This window comes from Oncorhynchus mykiss, chromosome 7, assembly GCF_013265735.2.
Source record: "Oncorhynchus mykiss isolate Arlee chromosome 7, USDA_OmykA_1.1, whole genome shotgun sequence".
Lineage (NCBI taxonomy): Eukaryota > Metazoa > Chordata > Actinopteri > Salmoniformes > Salmonidae > Oncorhynchus > Oncorhynchus mykiss.
In genome coordinates, this window is record NC_048571.1 from 23,503,267 (window position 1) to 23,520,257 (window position 16,991).

Consider the following 16,991-nt stretch of genomic DNA (forward strand, 5'->3'; position numbering starts at 1 on the left):
CCTGAATTCTAATTACCTGTTCACACACCTGCATGTCATTATCACACACTATTTAGTTCAGTCTTTGCACACCATCACTGTGAGGTATTGTTTGTTTTGTTACACTCTTCTATTCAGAGTGCTGTTTTTCCCGTACCGTAATCATCCCGTGTATGATAGTATTGGCCTGCCTCACTAACGACACCTTTTGCCTATTCCCTGTCTGTAAGCCTATCGGATTTCCTGTTATCTACCTTTTGCCTGATCTCCCGGACGACGTTACTAGGTTTTTCCCTGCCTGTACTGTTGCCTTTTTGGACCCCCTGTGTATGACCTTCTGCCTGCCCCTGGACCCAGCTACCTGCCTCCTCCTGTGGTCCTTTACAATAAACACCTGCTGCGCCCTGCGCTTGAAACCAGCTCTCTGTCACCCATCGGGTTCATTACACCAAGGATGGTCACTGAGTCTGGGAAGTCTAACAAGTTAAGCTTCAGGTCTTCAAAAAATGATTTATCAAAAGCATTTGGTGCATACATGGAGGACAAACATAATGTAGTGCCATTAATAGTAACCGAGGTATAACAATTATGTCTATCAGTGTCTCCCCCAGAGACCCCCACCTTCATATTAAGATTAATATTCCTCTTCAGTACAATCATAGCACCTTTGGTTTTGTTTGGGGCACAGGAGTAGGCTAGTATCTTATAAAACATGTTCTGAACTCTATTGATATCAGTGGCTTTCAAATAGCTCTGCTAGTTAAGACTAATCAAGTCAAATTCTATTTGTTACATGCCCTCAATACAACAGGTGTAGACCTTACAGTGAACTGCTTACTTTCAAGCCCTTAACCAACAATGCAGGTTTAACAAAAATTAATGTTAAGTAAAAAATAAGAAATAGTTAAAGAGCAGCAGTAAAATAACAGTAGCGAGGCCATATACAGGGTGTACCGGTACAGAGTCAATGTGGAGGCTATATACAGGGTGTACCGGTACAGAGTCAATGTGGAGGCTATATACAGGGGGTACCAGTACAGAGTCAATGTGGAGGCTATATACAGGGGGTACCGGTACAGAGTCAATGTGGAGGCTATATACAGGGGGTACCGGTACAGAGTCAATGTGGAGGCCATATACAGGGTGTACCGGTACAGAGTCAATGTGGAGGCTATATACAGGGGGTACCGGTACAGAGTCAATGTGGAGGCCATATACAGGGTGTACCGGTACAGAGTCAATGTGGAGGCTATATACAGGGGGTACCAGTACAGAGTCAATGTGGAGGCTATATACAGGGGGTACCGGTACAGAGTCAATGTGGAGGCTATATACAGGGGGTACCGGTACAGAGTCAATGTGTGGAGGCTATATACAGGGGATACCGGTACAGAGTCAATGTGGAGGCTATATACAGGGGGTACCGGTACAGAGTCAATGTGGAGGCTATATACAGGGTGTACCGGTACAGAGTCAATGTGGAGGCTATATACAGGGGGTACCGGTACAGAGTCAATGTGGAGGCTATATACAGGGGGTACCGGTACAGAGTCAATGTGGAGGCTTTATACAGGGGATACCGGTACAGAGTCAATGTGGAGGCTATATACAGGGGGTACCGGTACAGAGTCAATGTGCGGGGGAACAGGTTAGTCTATCCATGAGTTCGCTTGAGATGGAAATATATCCAAGAGCCTGAGATTTGAAAACACTTTGCACAGAGCTGAGATAGAAATACTGTTGAGACAGACGCATAAAATAAAAACATGACATAAAACCCCAACTTGATCGTGCAGTCGACATTTGTGAATGCATACAAATTCTATAGTATTAAAATATAATTAAAGTAACCGACAGAAAAAACTTCATAGAAAAGGCCAGTATGCCAGGGGATACAAGGGTTTACCCCCGAGAGAGAGACGGCCAGTAGACCTGAGTCGGCCGTCCCTTGGATTCTGACACAATGTGGAAAAAATCAAGGGGTGTAAATACTTTCTAACAGCACTGTAATTATATAATTCTACTATCAAATCAAATCAAATCAAATTTTATTTGTCACATACACATGGTTAGCAGATGTTAATGCGAGTGTAGCGAAATGCTTGTGCTTCTAGTTCCGACAATGCAGTAATAACCAACAAGTAATCTAACTAACAATTCCAAAACTACTGTCTTGTACACAGTGTGAGGGGATAAAGAATATGTACATAAGGATATATGAATGAGTGATGGTACAGAGCAGCATAGGCAGATACAGTAGATTGTATCGAGTACAGTATATACATATGAGATGAGTATGTAAACAAAGTGGCATAGATAAAGTGGCTAGTGATACATGTATTACATAAGGATACAGTCGATGATATAGAGTACAGTATATACGTATGCCTATGAGATGAATAATGTAGGGTGAGTAACATTATATAAGGTAGCATTGGTTAAAGTGGCTAGTGATATATTTACATCATTTCCCATCAATTCCCATTATTAAAGTGGCTGGAGTTGAGTCAGTGTCAGTGTGTTGGCAGCAGCCACTCAATGTTAGTGGTGGCTGTTTAACAGTCTGATAGCCTTGAGATAGAAGCTGTTTTTCAGTCTCTCGGTCCCAGCTTTGATGCACCTGTACTGACCTCGCCTTCTGGATGATAGCGGGGTGAACAGGCAGTGGCTCGGGTGGTTGATGTCCTTGATGATCTTTATGGCCTTCCTGTGACATCGGGTGGTGTATGTGTCCTGGAGGGCAGGTAGTTTGCCCCCGGTGATGCGTTGTGCAGACCTCACTACCCTCTGGAGAGCCTTACGGTTGAGGGCGGAGCAGTTGCCGTACCAGGCGGTGATACAGCCCGCCAGGATGCTCTCGATTGTGCATCTGTAGAAGTTTGTGAGTGCTTTTGGTGACAAGCCGAATTTCTTCAGCCTCCTGAGGTTGAAGAGGCGCTGCTGCGCCTTCTTCACAATGCTGTCTGTGTGAGTGGACCAATTCAGTTTGTCTGTGATGTGTATGCCGAGGAACTTAAAACTTGCTACCCTCTCCACTACTGTTCCATCGATGTGGATAGGGGGGTGTTCCCTCTGCTGTTTCCTGAAGTCCACAATCATCTCCTTAGTTTTGTTGACGTTGAGTGTGAGGTTATTTTCCTGACACCACACTCCGAGGGCCCTCACCTCCTCCCTGTAGGCCGTCTCGTCGTTGTTGGTAATCAAGCCTACCACTGTTGTGTCGTCCGCAAACTTGATGATTGAGTTGGAGGCGTGCGTGGCCACGCAGTCGTGGGTGAACAGGGAGTACAGGAGAGGGCTCAGAACGCACCCTTGTGGGGCCCCAGTGTTGAGGATCAGCGGGGAGGAGATGTTGTTGCCTACCCTCACCACCTGGGGGCGGCCCGTCAGGAAGTCCAGTACCCAGTTGCACAGGGCGGGGTCGAGACCCAGGGTCTCGAGCTTGATGACGAGCTTGGAGGGTACTATGGTGTTGAATGCCGAACTGTAGTCAATGAACAGCATTCTCACATAGGTATTCCTCTTGTCCAGATGGGTTAGGGCAGTGTGCAGTGTGGTTGAGATTGCATCGTCTGTGGACCTATTTGGGCGGTAAGCAAATTGGAGTGGGTCTAGGGTGTCAGGTAGGGTGGAGGTGATATGGTCCTTGACTAGTCTCTCAAAGCACTTCATGATGACGGAAGTGAGTGCTACGGGGCGGTAGTCGTTTAGCTCAGTTACCTTAGCTTTCTTGGGAACAGGAACAATGGTGGCCCTCTTGAAGCATGTGGGAACAGCAGACTGGTATAGGGATTGATTGAATATGTCCGTAAACACACCGGCCAGCTAGTCTGCGCATGCTCTGAGGGCGCGGCTGGGGATGCCGTCTGGGCCTGCAGCCTTGCGAGGGTTAACACGTTTAAATGTCTTACTCACCTCGGCTGCAGTGAAGGAGAGACCGCAAGTTTTCGTTGCAGGCCGTGTCAGTGGCACTGTATTGTCCTCAAAGCGGGCAAAAAAGTTATTTAGTCTGCCTGGGAGCAGGACATCCTGGTCCGTGACTGGGCTGGATTTCTTCCTGTAGTCCGTGATTGACTGTAGACCCTGCCACATGCCTCTTGTGTCTGAGCCGTTGAATTGAGATTCTACTTTGTCTCTGTACTGACGCTTAGCTTGTTTGATAGCCTTGCGGAGGGAATAGCTGCACTGTTTGTATTCGGTCATGTTACCAGACACCTTGCCCTGATTAAAAGCAGTGGTTCGCGCTTTCAGTTTCACACGAATGCTGCCATCAATCCACGGTTTCTGGTTAGGGAATGTTTTAATCGTTGCTATGGGAACGACATCTTCAACGCACGTTCTAATGAACTCGCACACCGAATCAGCGTATTCGTCAATGTTGTTGTCTGACGCAATACGAAACATGTCCCAGTCCACGTGATGGAAGCAGTCTTGGAGTGTGGAGTCAGCTTGGTCGGACCAGCGTTGGACAGACCTCAGCGTGGGAGCCTCTTGTTTTAGTTTCTGTCTGTAGGCAGGGATACTATATAACCTCGCAAAGATCGTTTTATGACGTTCATTACCACTGGCTATCAAATTGAATTAAAACATTGGTTATTTGGTGGTCATTTCTAGGGAATACGTTATGTAGATAGGATGTGTTCATTACATACCAAGCAGGTGGACTTCAAAGTGTTGACTGAAATGAAAAACTGTACACACCCTTTCACCGGGTGCACAGCAATGGCTTTGGGCTGGTCAAGTCCTTCAGCTATCACCACGGCTCGGTACAAGCCACTGAGTCGAGCAACCTCGATGATGTTGAAGCCATGGTCCGTCCAATAGATATTACCTAGTAAACAACACAAACATGACTTTGTACAGTGTTCAACCATTGCATTACAAGTCAGTCAATTCATTACATTTTATGTATGTCTTTACTTGAGAAGTATGTCCTCTGGCTCTTGTCTCTCTGTGTGTCCTACAGTTGCAGTCAAATATATTGGCACACTTGCACTTTACAATGGAGCGCAATGGAGCAGAATGTTCTGTTTTCTCTTTTTTTATGGTTGAACTGATATTTTTACCAGTAAGATGTTGCACTGTAAATGAGAATCACCTGCCTCCAACCAAATTAATTTCAATTCTGTATAATTTAGTTCAGGCAATTTGTTTTATACTTTGAAGCGAAAAATATAATTTTGATTTTTTTTTCTTGGTCCTGTGCGGTTGTAAATCAAACAAATATATGTGTGAAAAACTTTTTTTATATATATATATATATATATATATATATATATATAAAAAAAAAAAAAAAATCAACTTATTTTAGAAGAAATAGTGAATCGTGCATGGGTGCCTTCGGAAAGTATTCAGATCCCTTTACTTTTCCCACATTTTGTTACTTTACAGCATTATTCTAAAATGGACAAAAAAAATCCTGAATAATCTACATATATATAATACCCCATAGTGACAAAGCAAAAACAGGTTTTAGACATTTTTGCTGATAAAAATATATATATAATAATAACTTATTTACGTAAGTCTTCAGACCCTTTGCTATGAGACTCGAAATTGAGCTCAGGTGCATCCTGTTTCCATGAATCATCCTTGAGATGTTTCTTGATTGGAGTCCACCTGTGGTAAAATCAATTGATTGGACATGATTTGGAAAGGCACACACCTGTCTATATAAGGTCCTACAGTTGACACCATGTCAGAGTAAAAAACCAAGCCATGAGGTCGAAGAAATTGTCCTTAGAGCTCCGAGACAGGATTGTGTTGAGGCACAGATATGGGGAAGGGTACCAAAAAAAAATCTAAAGCATTGAAGGTCCCCAAGAACACAATTCTTGGAACCCCCAAGACTCTTCCTAGAGCTGGCCGCCCAGCCAACCTGAGCAATCTGCAGAAGGGCCTTGGTCAGGGAGGTGACCAAGAACCCGATGGTCACTCTGACAGAGCTCTAGAGTTCCAGAAGGACAACCATCTCTGCAGCACTCCACCAATCAGGGCTTTATGGTAGACTGACCAGACGGAAGCCACTCCTCAGTAAAAGGCACATGACAGCCCACTTGGAGTTTGCCAACAGGCACCTAAAGCCTCTTAAACCATGAGAAACAAGATTCTGGTTTGATGAAACCATGATTGAACTCTTTGCATTAATGCCAAGCGTGACATCTGGAGGAAACCTGGTACCATCCCTACGGTGAAGCATGGTGGTGGTACCATCATGATGTGAGGATGTTTTTCAGCGGCAGGGACTGGGAGACTAGTAAGGATCGAGGCAAAGATGAACGGGGAAAAGTACAGAGATATCCTTGATGACAACATGCTCCACAGAGCTCACGACCTCAGACCGGGGCGAAGTTTCACCTTCCAACAAGACAACGACTCTAAGCACACACCTTCCAACAAGACAACGACTCTAAGCACACACCTTCCAACAAGACAACGACTCTAAGCACACAGCCAAGACAATGCAGGAATAGCGTAGGGACAAGTCTCTGAATGGACTTGAGTGGCCCAGCCAGAGCCCGGACCTGAACCCGATCGAACATCTCTGGAGAGACCTGAAAATAGCTGTGCAGCGACGCTCCCCATCCAACCTGACAGAGCTTGAGAGGATATGCAGAGAATAATGGGATAAACACCCCAAATGTGCCAAGCTTGTAGTGTCATACCCTAGAAGACTCAAGGCTGTAATCACTGCCAAAGGTGCTTCAACAAAGTACTGAGTAAAGGGTCTGAATACTTATGTAAATGTAATATTTCAGTTGTTTATTTTCAATACATTAGCAAAAATGTCTAAAACCTGTTTTGGCTTTGTCATTATGGGGGTATTGTGTGTAGATTGATGAGGGGAAAAAACAATTTAATCAATTTTAGAATAAGGCCGTAACTTGACAAAAATGTAGAAAATGTCAAGGGGTCTGAATACTTTCCGGAGGCGCTGTATTTGACTGCAACGGTACTTGTATGTCCTCCTTTGCACTTGACATTGTATTCTCTTAAGTAAAGGTTAACTTTGAGAGCTCGGCTACTTACCTGCAATCCAGTCCACTGCAATCCCCTCCACGCGGCCGATACCACTAGTGACAATGTCCTCTCTCCACGTCTGATCTCGCTTGGCTCTGGATATTCTGTTCAAGCCCACGTCTGTCCAATATAACGTGTCATTTCCTATTAGGGAAATCAATTAATTGAAAAGGATTAATGTTCTTCCGTTCATTTGTTTTCTACAAACTATAATTAAAAATAACAATTAAAACATTGAAATGATAATGATTCATTTGCAATCCGAAGCATGAAGAATAGTCAAAATAATCACTAAAAAAACAATGCCAATACACTCACCAGCATGGAAGTCAATCCCCACAGCCATCACTGAGCCGGTCACCGGCATCAAGGCTTCACTGCTATCACTGGGATCCAGGGATATCCCCCTGATGCCCTCATGAACTGAGTACATCAGGAAAGACCCAATGCCTTCAAGTTCAAACACAAAGCCAACCCAATCAACTATATGGCATTTACTGTACATGTAAAATGTGATTCTAACCTTCACATCACATCAGGAAAGACCCTAGTCCTTCAAACACAACAAAGCAACACTCATAGACAACGGCAGATGTCAAAATCAGATTCACATCATATGTTTTCATATGTCGGTTTTCATATGTTGTGTTCCCTGTTCAGTGTGGTCCCACGAGAAGCGGGTACAGTACCTTCACATGACATGCGATCGGAGTGGAGGTTGTAGCCCACGGCACAGGAACAACTCCGTGTGCTCTCTGATGTTGGGAAGCAAAGCTGAGAGCAGCCACCATTGTTGTCCTGACAGAGATTCCTCCCTGCACAGCAGTGGAACATTACACTGTAAATTTAACACCTAGGCATGGTCATTGTTGCTTGTGTATTCATTCAGGAAGCAACACAGTGATGACACAGTAGGACAGCATGCGTATTATTTAACTGAGCATTATGGGGGGGGGGCAGAGTTAGGCAGAGTACATCTGCATTGCATTACGTTCCAGTTATTTTCATGAGATTACAGTACTTCCAGTGTGTGAGAGAGAGAGAGGACGAGAGCGAGAGAGACAGAAAGAGAGAGAGAGAGGAAGGAGAAGGGGAGAGAGAGAAGACTAATGAGACATGGCCATACTCCCATGTGGTCGGTGTCAAAAAGATAAATGAAGTAGCTAATCGGTCAGAGGAAGTTTGAGGAGGAAGTTGAAAGATTTATATTTTTAAGACACCTTAATTGCCATTTTTAATACTAACAGAGATTGAGAGCAATCCTGATATTGGACATGTCAATGAAATGGATGATACTGCCAATGACTCACAAAACTGCTACGTGGAATTTCAATAAAGCTGTGTCTCAATGAAGAACCATTATTTTTGGGCCAATAGGATTAAAGAAAAATGTCGGTGCATTCTCAAGAGAGGATCAAAAACACTTAGCAATTTCAAGTCAAAAGCCTACAACAAAGCTTTAAAAGGAGGTCGAACATCGTCTGAGTGAAAGCATTGAGTTAGCAGTCATACTCTTTACCTGTCTGGCTGTCCTCGTCATACACCTTCATGTGAACAATCCCCGTGGTCTTGTTGCGTAAAACCACCATGTCCAGCCCACCTCTCTTACTGACGGTCCCCAACTGGGCCAAACTGTCATCAGCCCACCACAGCTTGGCACCTGAAGACAGAAAAATCAATGATTGTTCATGACTGAATTGACAAGTATATTGATAAATCAGAGCTATTCAAAAAGGTCATGAATACTGTGCAGTAGCAATAGTGGTTCTATGCCGTCTCTGCGAGTGACCCTTCAATCAAAAGCTAACGGCCCATTTGTTCATCGATAGTAGGCTATACAGCATGTTCACAGAGCACGACAAATATCACTGGACCCAAATAACACATTGAATGATCGATTTCCTAGGAGCTGTAACATACAATTGTAACTGAATTGAATACATTCTAGGAACGGTAGAATACTGTATAATCCATAAGGTATGTATAGCTCTCACTGTACAGTATTCCCTCGCTGATGAATACAGTAGGCCGGGGCGGACTCCTGGGACGCTCGTAAAAGAAGGGACAAGGAAGGAGCTGTGTAAAGGAGGACTTTCAGATTTCTTCCTCTGAGAATCGGGTGATACGAGACAGAGAGACAGGATCTTAAGTTCATTCCCCTACCCATAAATCTTAGGGGCACGGGTCCCAGGGAGGAAACAGAGGAACTGGGCCATGTGACATATTTTTTTCTTCTAATATAAGCCCGTGTACTGTACTTGCACCCTTGACCGGGAAAAAAAAGGCGAATGTTTATGCATGAGCCCAGTTCCAGCAAACAGGCAACGCTGAGGTACAGTCAGCCCGGCACAAAGGACGTAGGATAGCGGCTCAGCAGTCAGAAAACCTCTGAAGCAAGACCAATCCTGTGCCTGTAGACAGGGAACTTAACTTTCTCTTCTTCTTCTTTTTTTTGGGGGGGAATCTGTCTGCAGACTTGAATGGGCTACAGTACAGTGGGTTTACGCCAGACCATTCTTGGCTTTTGGCCTGCTGGACTACAGCTATCAACAAATAACATAATCTCCTCGAATGACGGGAAGGATTGGAGAGCATACAAAAAGACGGCGTGTTAAAACCGCAGAGATAAAAAAAAAAACACAAAAAAACATGTCTCTCTGTGGTTAAAGCACAGGTAGGATGAATATAAACAGCAGTCCCTCTGCAGGTGAATTACATCAGAATCAAACAGTGTTCCCAACAGAATTACGGCAGACCATACTGTAGATAGATAGATAGCACTTTAATATGCCAGAGGCTATTTCAATATCCCAAGCAGATAAGAGAGGTACTCTAAATTAAGGAATCGTAACAAAACCAGAGCGAGAAGCCCATCCATAATGATGTTTCTCCCCTGTCTAACTCCCTGTAGGGTTACTCATGGGGAATAACCACTACAATATGAAATAATACGATACTAAACAAATGAATACAACCATCTAATCGATATGAAAAAATAATCATTCCACCCTGTTAATAGCATCATGATCAACTGTCTTGTAGAGCGCGGAGAGAAACTCTCCCTCAATGATCTGTACTATTAAAACGCAATACAATACAAAATTATACAATCACCACTACAGCTATAAGTAAACCTGGAACAGACAGTCGGTGAGCCGGACGGATCGAAAGCCCAGGTTTCCCATCACTAAGTCAGAAAGCCTGGTTACTGTGTTCTGTTTGTGTAGCGGGAGGCAGCTCTGTCGCCCATCACTGTAGAGGCTAAACAAGTCCCACTGAAGCCAGAGAAACTTCCCTAAAGTATTCTGTCTGGATGAGGCATTTTATCAGACGGGATGCAATTTTAAACGTGAATTAGAATAGTTTCAGAGACAGACATAAACAGAAATGGGGAAACGGACAAGTAATAAAATGCAAGAAGACAGCAAAGGTTCATCGCTGTCAAAAACCCTTTTACTCATGTACTCCAGATAAAAACAAACCCCAAATCAATGGACTAGTACTTAAAACAAAACACAACTTGGGCAGAAAATACTTTTATGAGCTGGAAGGGCACAACATATTTATATCAGGCACTTTCTAAGACAAAAGGGTAGTAGTGCTCATCCATAGAACCATGCTCTCTAAAACAAGCAAAACTGATCCTAGACCAGCACATTTTACTCTGAGACACTTTATGAACACGGGCCCATGCTCTAAACTCTCGCCACTCACCCATAACAGCTAGAGCCGTGACTTTAACCAGCTCCTCCTTCATGGTCTCCAGCACTTCCAGACCACTACCGTCCAGACTACACCTGTTGATGGAGGCGTTGCCTCCACTGATCCAGTACAGCTTGTCTGACGTGTAGTCTATCGACAGGCCTAGGAGAGACATCATCGATTAGAGTTGTGACCGGGCATATTATTGGGTTGCTGTTCTACCAATCGTCTCACTCAATCTTGCAATATCGTTTGTTACCAGATAGTAGCACTACTGTTGTCATGCAATATAAAATGGCAGAAGACAACTGGTACTGGCCACTAAATGTGGATGTTTTGTATTGTACATGTGACATTTACCAACTGGCTCTCTCTGGTTCTGTTGAATGATCTTGCTATTGCTTCCATCCATGTTGGCCACATTGATTGTGTTGCCATCTGTCCAATACATTTTCCTGGAAGGTAAAAACTCAATAGGAAAACAATATTTTGCATACAGAACACCAACACAAAAGTGCCTAATTTATCACATCATGCAACTAGCATTAATTTGACTATATCTTGTTATACCTAATCAATATCAGACATTGAACTGTATAAAAGTACATACAAAAATGGAATCCTACCCTTTAGACGGATGTACGGTGAGACACTTAGGCTTCTCAATCCCGTGAACCACAGAGGTTTTCAGGGACCCGTCTAGCCTCGCCACGTTTATCTGTGATTCGTCACTTTCTGAACTAATCCAATACAGGTTCCTGGAGAGCCAGTCCAGGGCCAGCCCTCTAACATTAATAATACCTACAAAAAAAAAGGATATGCAGAAGACAACATCAATACGGTCACGCTCATCTCTTCAATAAAGTCATGTACGGAGTCTATCGCTTGAACAACCTGACAGGTGCACTGTGAAAATTAGAACGGGTTACCTATGAAAAGGACGCAAAACAGTGTAACAGTCCGAGAAAACATTTTACAACAAACATTTTGGTTCAGTTACATAAGTGTCAGAAAAGCGGTACGTTTCAGAACACAGAGGTGAACATCTTTCTCTACCTCCGGATATGATCGTCTCTATTGCGGTTCCGTTGATGGAGGACCGTTTGATGGTTTGTGTTTTGACGTCAGTCCAGTAGATTCGTTCCTCTGATGCATCGTAGTCCACCGCTGTGACCTCGTCTATATCTGGGACCGTCAGGGCTGTGATCAGGTTCAGGTAAGGGTTGTCAATGTCCACGCCACGGATCTCGGTTCGCCTCACATACAGAAGGAATCTCTTCAGTGCTGTTGAAGGACAAGAGAAAACTGGACGTTGACAGTGCTTCGTGTAGCCTGCTTTCAAAGTTCAGAATCAAGCGGGTGTTAACTCAAAACAGTAGAAACCTGCTGTGTTTTGAAATGACTTGCACTATAGTGTATGAATGTGGAGGATTGTGTGAATGAATGAATGGCTAGATAGATAGATGGCGCGATGGCTGGACAGAGAGACTGAAGTAAGGACAGACTGACTGACAAACGGATGAAGGGGTGAGCTTCACTCACTGAAGCAAGTAAAGTTGTCTGCAGATATCTTCATGAGGTGGGGGCAGGCACAGGATGCGGTGCGGTTGTAGTTGATGAGGCATAGATGGGAGCAGGGTCCACGACCGCCATTCGCCTCGCAGGGATTTGAGGCTATCGTCGAGAGAGGGGGAGAGGAGAGGAAGTTGTTCAATAATCAACTAAATGTGGTTTCAATAATCAACTAGTGTGGTTTATTTTAATACAAGATTCGGATACTCTTGGAAGGAAACGTATTTGATTTGTGAAAGGCAGAAGTCCTGGAAATGAACCCTACTGCCAAAAGTCCAGACATAGAAAATGAAGCCTGATGAACCAATTCATGGGTTGCATGTTTAGTCACAATATTGTTTTGAACGTTCTTTTTTGGACTGATGCCTGACTAAGTATTCTACTCAATGCATCGTCAAGATTTCATCCAAAGTGTATTGCAGTGGCTTGGAAATTCAATGACATTCAAAAGGAGACAAATAATTAGTATGAAATCTTTTGTCATCATTTTAAGTTGCCAGATTGACTTTAGATGCTGTATAATGTTAGTTAGCTAGCTAAGATTGAGGGGAGGCCAACAGAATGTAGCTAGCTAGCATTAGCATTGATAGCTATTTTTGACAGACTTTGCAAGCTAATGACAACTTTGCCATATGTCTAAAGTAAATTTGACGACATGATAATGCTGGCAAAGTTGTTTCCTACTAAATATTTGACTACTTTAGCAACGTCATCGTATTTCCAGGCACTATAGTGTAATTTAGACTAAACAGTAGCCTCCGTCCAGAATGACTGGGCTTATCACCACTTTAGGGCGACACTATGGCACTTTCTTATCTCTCAGAGAACTTTGGACATAGAAAGTGAAAAGTATTTTGTGAGACACAGATGTAACAACAAATTTAAAACACAACCATACAACAAGTTATTCATTATGATCTAAGAAAACAAAACTCTTCAACCTCTCCAGCTGAGAAGGTTGTCTTTAATTCAAAACATCCGCTCTCTTTTCAACCTTGCTATCTTAATGTTTGAGAGAGTGTGGTAGCCTACCTTGTGGTTGTCTGCTCGGGTGGTATATCTGAAGGTCAAATGGCTGGGCGCTGGTTTTCTGGATGACTGTCACATTGGCTCCTGTCCACTTGTTAGCCCTAGCCAGAGTGTTGGTCCTCCAGTCTGTCCAGTAGACACTACCTCCGTAGAGACAGACAGCAAAGGGATGTGACAGGTACTCATGTCCCTTCAGAATCTCTATCACACCAGTCCCATCGTACAGAGCAGAGAATATGGCATCAGACCTGTTGAGATGAAGATAGATGTTTGTCTATTAGAATCATTTGATTCTACCAGCAGGGTTGGGGTGAATTCCAACTCAATTCAGCCAATTCAGGAAGTCAACTGAAATCCTCATCTAAATTGGAATTTCAGTTGACTACCTGAATTGAAATAGAATTGATGGGGAATTGACCCTATATAGACAGGTACAGGCATATAACCCACCTGGCATCAGTCCACACAACCCTCTTCTCCATAAGGTCCAGAGTAAGACCATTAGGCCAGGCTCCTATCTCCATGTCTCTGAAGACAACATGGCGTCCTCCTCCGCTCATAGAAGCAGCCTCGATCCGAGGGAAGGTGGCATCCCAGTCTGTCCAGAAAATAATTCTAAACCACAAAATACTCAAATAAGAATAGTCATCCATGTGAAATTGATTAAGGAATTGATCAGAATCAAGTCTACCTCACCCTGAGGTCATTCATATCAAAGAAATGCATATCCTTGTTAAAGAGTACTCACTCACTCACTCACTCAGAGATAACTAACCCCTGCTCAGGATCCAGAGCGATGGCTCGTGGGTGCTCCATCCCTCCGGCGATCAGTGTGGTCCGGAGATTCCCGTTTAGCTTGGCCACCTCTATCTGATCTAAGTTGCTGTCGATCCAATACAGGTTCCCTGCTATCCAATCAACAGCCAGACCCTCCGGAGTAGCAAGTCCATGTTGGACCACCACTTCAATCCCTGTCACACCTGTAAGGAACCAATAACAGTAAAGGACCAACACACTAGCACATAAGAGGGCAAGAGGTTGTGCTGAAACACAGGTAAAATAGGAGAATAGGAGTTGAGAGGAGAACTAAATATAGCCAATACAACACTTTCCCCATGACCTCAATTAAACATCAACAGCTCAGCTTAACCAAAAATAAAAACAAATGTCCAACCAAATGTGTATGTGTTCCTACCAGCAGAGTCTAGCAGCTTCCCCCTGTATATCTTATCCTCAACCACATCGGTCCAGTAGAGTCGACTCTGATTGAAGTGGAAGTCTAAGGCGATCGTGTTCCTCAAACCAGGAACTAGAAGGCTGTAGTCTCGCCTGTGGAGATCGATCCTCCTGATCTCATGGCGGATGGAGAAGATGATGAATGCCTCAAAGGGATCTGAGGAAGGAAACAAGAAATAAGTCAAGATATACATTTTTGATAATAAATATTGCATGCTAATGCAGATTCTCACGCAGATACACAAAAGAAACGGTGCTGTTCGTCTGCTAGAATAGCAACTCGTGTTAGTTTATTTTGTGAGTGAGGTTATATTGAAGTCAATAATTATGGAATAGATCGTCGTTTCATTAATGAAGTCATCTTTCATTTTCCTATCACATTATCTCGTTTAGCTCATCTTGTCATAAAACGAGTACAGAAACCTTTGGCGGATTCATCTCCAACCGACAGTGTAGCATTTTAGATGGGAATAAACGAGCGTATTCAATACAATTACCAGATGTTACATTATATAACTGGGAGACATTGATGAAGAGAAAAAAAAGGCCTATAAAGCCACAGGTGTATAAATGGCCAATATTCAAATGGGTACTGATTCTTCCAAAAGGTATTTAACTACTATATCAATGGAATGTCCCAAATAACTGCTTTAGAATTTGGAATAGAATGTACAGCTAGGAATATAACCAATCTATCACATTGCTTTATATATGTGGATTTAAGGCACAAGGGTAAGGATGGCTGTCCCATAGAATATAACAATATATGCCATTTAGCAAACGCTTTTCATCCAAAGTGACTTACAGTCACGCGTACATACATTTTACTTATGGGTGCTCCCAGCAGGTCAAACCCACAACCATTGGCGTTGTAAGCGCCATGCTCTACTGACTGAGACACACAGGTACACAGAAATAGAATCAGAATTCTCGTTTCTATGGGCGGTCTTGGGCAGTTCCACAGAGCGCAGGTATGTGTCGGAACGACTTATCAGCCATGTCACACAGAGCTTAACACCAGCTACCTGTACTCTGGCAGGTGTCCCCATCTAGTTCCAGCCTCCAGCCTGGGTAGCAGGAACACTTGACGGTTGCTTTATACTGCTCACACACTTGGCTGCACTTGAGGTGCCTGGAGCAGTAGTCCAGGATCTGGCACGTCCTGTTGTCTGGGCTTAGATTGAGCCCCGGCGGGCAGGAGCACGCCACGCCCCTCCCAGGAGCCACTGCACACTGGTGGCTACAGCCGCCGTTACCCAACATGCAATCGGCTGACATGGCAAGAGAAGAAGACAAAGAAAGGTGATGAGAGGTGAGCAGACTGACTCAGAGAACACAGACAGGTGTATGGAAGGAAAGTCAGAGAGCAGTGATGGATGGAGACCGATGTTCTGCACGTCCTCGTCGACTAGTGACATAGGGGCTCAATACCCCACAAGGAAGTGAACACAACTGTCCTGTCATATCTGTCACGCATCTTTTTTTTCTATGGACAAAGTGTCATGTGGTAATCCCTGGGCAGGTCATTCATGTGAACATAAGGTGTTCATCGGACCAAACCCCATTGCCTAAGCCTGACCCCACTGCTACGATCATCTAGCCCATGTGGTCCAAACAAAAGGATTGTCTCTGTTATAAACCCTAATCCCCTTCACTATTAATATGTCTCCTCTGTCTCTTCCCTGCCGTCTTTGGAGTGTTTCCAAAGAAAACTAAGGATCTTGGTCAGCAAGAGTTATATCCTCTCCAGTCTCAACAGCTTGTTCTCCCCGGGTTTCTCCCTGAGTTCAGCAGGGAATACGAGGACAGATGGACGATGCCAAAGCAAGCACTGCTGCTGATTTACAACAGCTCAACACTGTCTGTCAACATACATTTGCTGGTCGGGCTAGAGGAGGAAGACAAAGAAAATATAGAATGAAGTGAAAAAAAAATAGAATGATATTTAATAATTAATTGAAGTGGGGACCGAGAGAATTGACTCAAGTGAGAGAAATAGGACCAAGAGAATTGGTTAGAAGTGATCTGAACAGAAGTACCACAGAAGTGTCCCTCGTCAGAGTGGTCAGAGCAGTCGTATCTCCCGTTGCAGATGCTCTCGGGAGGCAGGCAGACGGAGGTGTCGTTGGCACAGGGGTATCTGGGAGGTTTACATGGCGACATCTCACAGCTTTCCTCATCGGACAGATCCTCACAGTCATAGTCCCCGTCACACACCCAGCTCTTAATGATACACTTGCCTGTGAGGGGAGAAACGGAGAGAGATCAGGTGATGAGGAGAGGGACATAATTGCAAAAAAAAAAGTCCTTATAAGAGATATTGTGAATGATAACAAACCCACGTTTCAACCGTAAGTACAAAAATAAGAATTGATTGTCCATTTTCTTGGAGAGAACAGAAACTATCAGATATAAACTGGTGAGAAAATGGTCATAGTGATACCTAAACCTAA

General features: G+C 43.8%; 1 protein-coding gene across 1 annotated transcript in view; it reads right to left on the reverse strand.

The window, feature by feature from the left end:
* The window catches only part of LOC110528816 (low-density lipoprotein receptor-related protein 1B), a 159,807-nt gene that overhangs the window by 110,145 nt on the left and 32,671 nt on the right, over positions 1–16,991 (reverse strand). Inside the window, exons 20-35 of the mRNA XM_036984417.1 lie at positions 16,578–16,778; positions 15,564–15,809; positions 14,498–14,695; positions 14,078–14,282; positions 13,753–13,917; positions 13,306–13,550; positions 12,244–12,375; positions 11,758–11,985; positions 11,328–11,502; positions 11,062–11,156; positions 10,714–10,863; positions 8,519–8,659; positions 7,689–7,814; positions 7,318–7,449; positions 7,009–7,143; positions 4,681–4,810 (exon numbers count right to left, since the gene is read on the reverse strand). Coding sequence (XP_036840312.1) covers positions 4,681–4,810; positions 7,009–7,143; positions 7,318–7,449; positions 7,689–7,814; positions 8,519–8,659; positions 10,714–10,863; positions 11,062–11,156; positions 11,328–11,502; positions 11,758–11,985; positions 12,244–12,375; positions 13,306–13,550; positions 13,753–13,917; positions 14,078–14,282; positions 14,498–14,695; positions 15,564–15,809; positions 16,578–16,778 — 2,704 coding nt within the window. The remainder of the gene's footprint in view (positions 1–4,680; positions 4,811–7,008; positions 7,144–7,317; positions 7,450–7,688; positions 7,815–8,518; positions 8,660–10,713; positions 10,864–11,061; positions 11,157–11,327; positions 11,503–11,757; positions 11,986–12,243; positions 12,376–13,305; positions 13,551–13,752; positions 13,918–14,077; positions 14,283–14,497; positions 14,696–15,563; positions 15,810–16,577; positions 16,779–16,991) is intronic.